Below are 2,532 nucleotides of genomic sequence, written 5' to 3' on the forward strand. Positions count from 1 at the left end.
TTACTCTTCCATGTTCACAGAACCATCACCAATTAAGTGATCTATTTTTCCTTCAGGATGTGCAAAGAAATCTGCTACATCCAAGTGCGTGATGTCAACTTGATTTTCAGAGATAAAATTTGCCTCAGGATTTTTCTCTTTCTTCTTTAGTGATTCTTGATAAAGCTCAACCAAGTGTTTGGGAGTACGACAATCACGTGCATAATGACCTCTTCCACCACATCGAAAACAACCTTCCCTAGTTGCTTCACGTTTCTCATCCTTTCTTTTTTCCTTTTTATTTGATGAATGATTAATGCCAGGAATAGAATTACGTTCTTGACCATAATCACGACCACGACCACGTCCACGTCCACGTCCACGACCACGATTAGGACCGCGACCTTTTCCACGCCTAGCATGGTGGGCGTACGCCTCATTCACTTCAGGAAGTGGTTCAGATCCAGTAGGTCGATTCTCATGATTTTTCAATAATAAATCATTATTTTGCTCGGCCACAAGAAGATGAGAAATTAGTTCAGAATACTTTTTGAAACCTTTCTCTCGATATTGTTGCTGCAAGAGCACATTCGAGGCATGGAAAGTGGAGAACGTCTTTTCCATCATATCAATCTCACTAACCGTTTCTCCACATAATTTCAATTGAGAAGTGATTCTGAACATGGCAGAATTATACTCATGTATAGACTTAAAGTCTTGTAGCCTTAGATGCATCCAATCATATCGTGCCTTTGGATGTATGACCATCTTCAAGTGGTCAAATCTTTCTTTTAGGTTTTTCCACAAAACAAGTGGATCCTTAACTGTCAGATATTTGATTTTCAGAATCTCGTCAAGATGATGACGCAAGAATATCATTGCTCGTGCACAGTTTTGATTTGATGCCTTATTTTCTTCTTTTATGGTGTCTCCAAGACCCATTGCATCAAGGTGGATTTCAGCATCCAACACCCATGAGAGGTAGTTCCTACCCGAACTTTGAAGGACAGTGAACTCTAGTTTTGTAAGATTGGCCATTAAAATTAAAAACAAAAGAATAAATAATACCTTTATTAATTCTTCAAATCTAACCTTCACTTTTGAGAAATTAGAGTCTCGTGCTGATAACGTGTTATGAAACTATAGAATAAGAAGAAGAAACTAGAGAGAAAAGAAGAGAAGACTTGTTATTTCTCTTGATGAATTAATTTACAATGAAGAGGAGCACTCTATTTATAGGAGAAATCTAACTTGGTCCCCAAGTAGGAGGACTCTTTAACCATATCCTAAAAAGGACTCCACATGATAGACATTCACTATACTACAAATACTTTATAACAATCATACTATTTTAATGCTATAATAAAATGTAATTATGTTAATAAATAATATTGACAGAAGGTCGGCATTTTATATTCATTTACATTTTAACTTATATAAAATCGTTATTCGGAGGATGATTTATTTAAAATTAATTAAAATATTGATTTTTATTATTTTTTTCTTGAAATTACTATCGATTTCAGAAAGTCGGTATTATAATTTATTTGTTTTTTATTTTACACAAAATCGACCTCCGAAAGACAATTTAAATAATATTAATAATTTCAGAGTATTTCTCAATTTGTTTTTTATATTTAATTGAGAAAAATTTAAATATTTTCATTTACTTATAATACCGACATCAAGAGGTCGGTTTTTATTGTAATTCATTTTTCAGAAAAAAATTTTTGACCTCCTGAGGTCGCAATTTGGTTTTCCCGCTTTATTTTTTGCATAAAAATTTTCATATCTACATAGGTTCATACTCTAAATGTGGATTATTAATCAAACTTTTTATTTAGAAAAGTATACTAAATTGTTAAACTTTTTTGAACAATTAATTGTAGGTGTAAAATGAAAATTTAGTATTATGCTAGCAGAATTATGATTTAATGGAAAATTTCAAACAAATCGATCTCTGAATGTCTCTTTTATTAAAAGTAATTAGATGAAATAAAAGTACTGACCTCATGAGGTCGGTATTTTATATTAATTTTTTTTATATAACATATATAAAATCGTCATCTAGGGGAAGGTTTATTTAAAGTTAATTGAAAATATTAATTTATTAATTTTCTTGAAGTCACTATATAAATGTTTTAGTGAAAATTAATTTAATTACATACTATTTATTTTTATCGACTTCTGGATGTCGTTATTATAACCTTTTTTGTATTTGTTTTGATTTTACATAAAACTGTCCTCCGAAAGACAATTTAAATAAAATTAATTCAAAATATTTCTCAATTTTGTTTTCTGATATTTTATTGAGAAAAAATAAAATATTTTTATTGATTCATTCATTTAATAAAGACATCAAGAGGTCGATTTTTATTGTAATTAAATTTTTTGTGAAAAAATCAACCTCGTGAGGTCGAAATTTGATTTTCCCGCTATATTTTGCATGAAACCCGATTACTAGCTTATAGTAGGTTTTCAAAAAAAATTATTTTTTATTCTTTTTAACAATACCGTCCTCCAGAGGTTTGTGGTCGATAATTTTAGGTCGGT

At 30.4% G+C, this 2,532-nt stretch overlaps 1 protein-coding gene across 1 annotated transcript; it reads right to left on the bottom strand.

The window, feature by feature from the left end:
* LOC107019408 lies at positions 1–1,017 on the bottom strand. The gene is made up of 3 exons (XM_015219918.1): positions 537–1,017; positions 189–422; positions 1–71 (listed from the first exon to the last, which is right to left on the bottom strand). The coding sequence occupies exons 1-3, from the start codon at positions 1,015–1,017 to the stop codon at positions 1–3; spliced, it is 786 nt and encodes a 261-aa protein (XP_015075404.1).
* Between the last annotated feature and the right edge of the window lie 1,515 nt (positions 1,018–2,532).

This window comes from Solanum pennellii, chromosome 5 (genome assembly GCF_001406875.1).
Source record: "Solanum pennellii chromosome 5, SPENNV200".
Lineage (NCBI taxonomy): Eukaryota > Viridiplantae > Streptophyta > Magnoliopsida > Solanales > Solanaceae > Solanum > Solanum pennellii.

Coding starts and splice junctions, on each gene's coding strand:
- LOC107019408 (XM_015219918.1), bottom strand. CDS start 1,017: ATGGCCAATCTTACAAAACTAGAGTTCACTGTCCTTCAAAGTTCGGGT. Junction 423..536: donor GCAACAATATCGAGAGAAAG/GTTTCAAAAAGT, acceptor CACTTCCTGAAG/TGAATGAGGCGTACGCCCAC. Junction 72..188: donor TCATTATGCACGTGATTGTC/GTACTCCCAAAC, acceptor TGGATGTAGCAG/ATTTCTTTGCACATCCTGAA.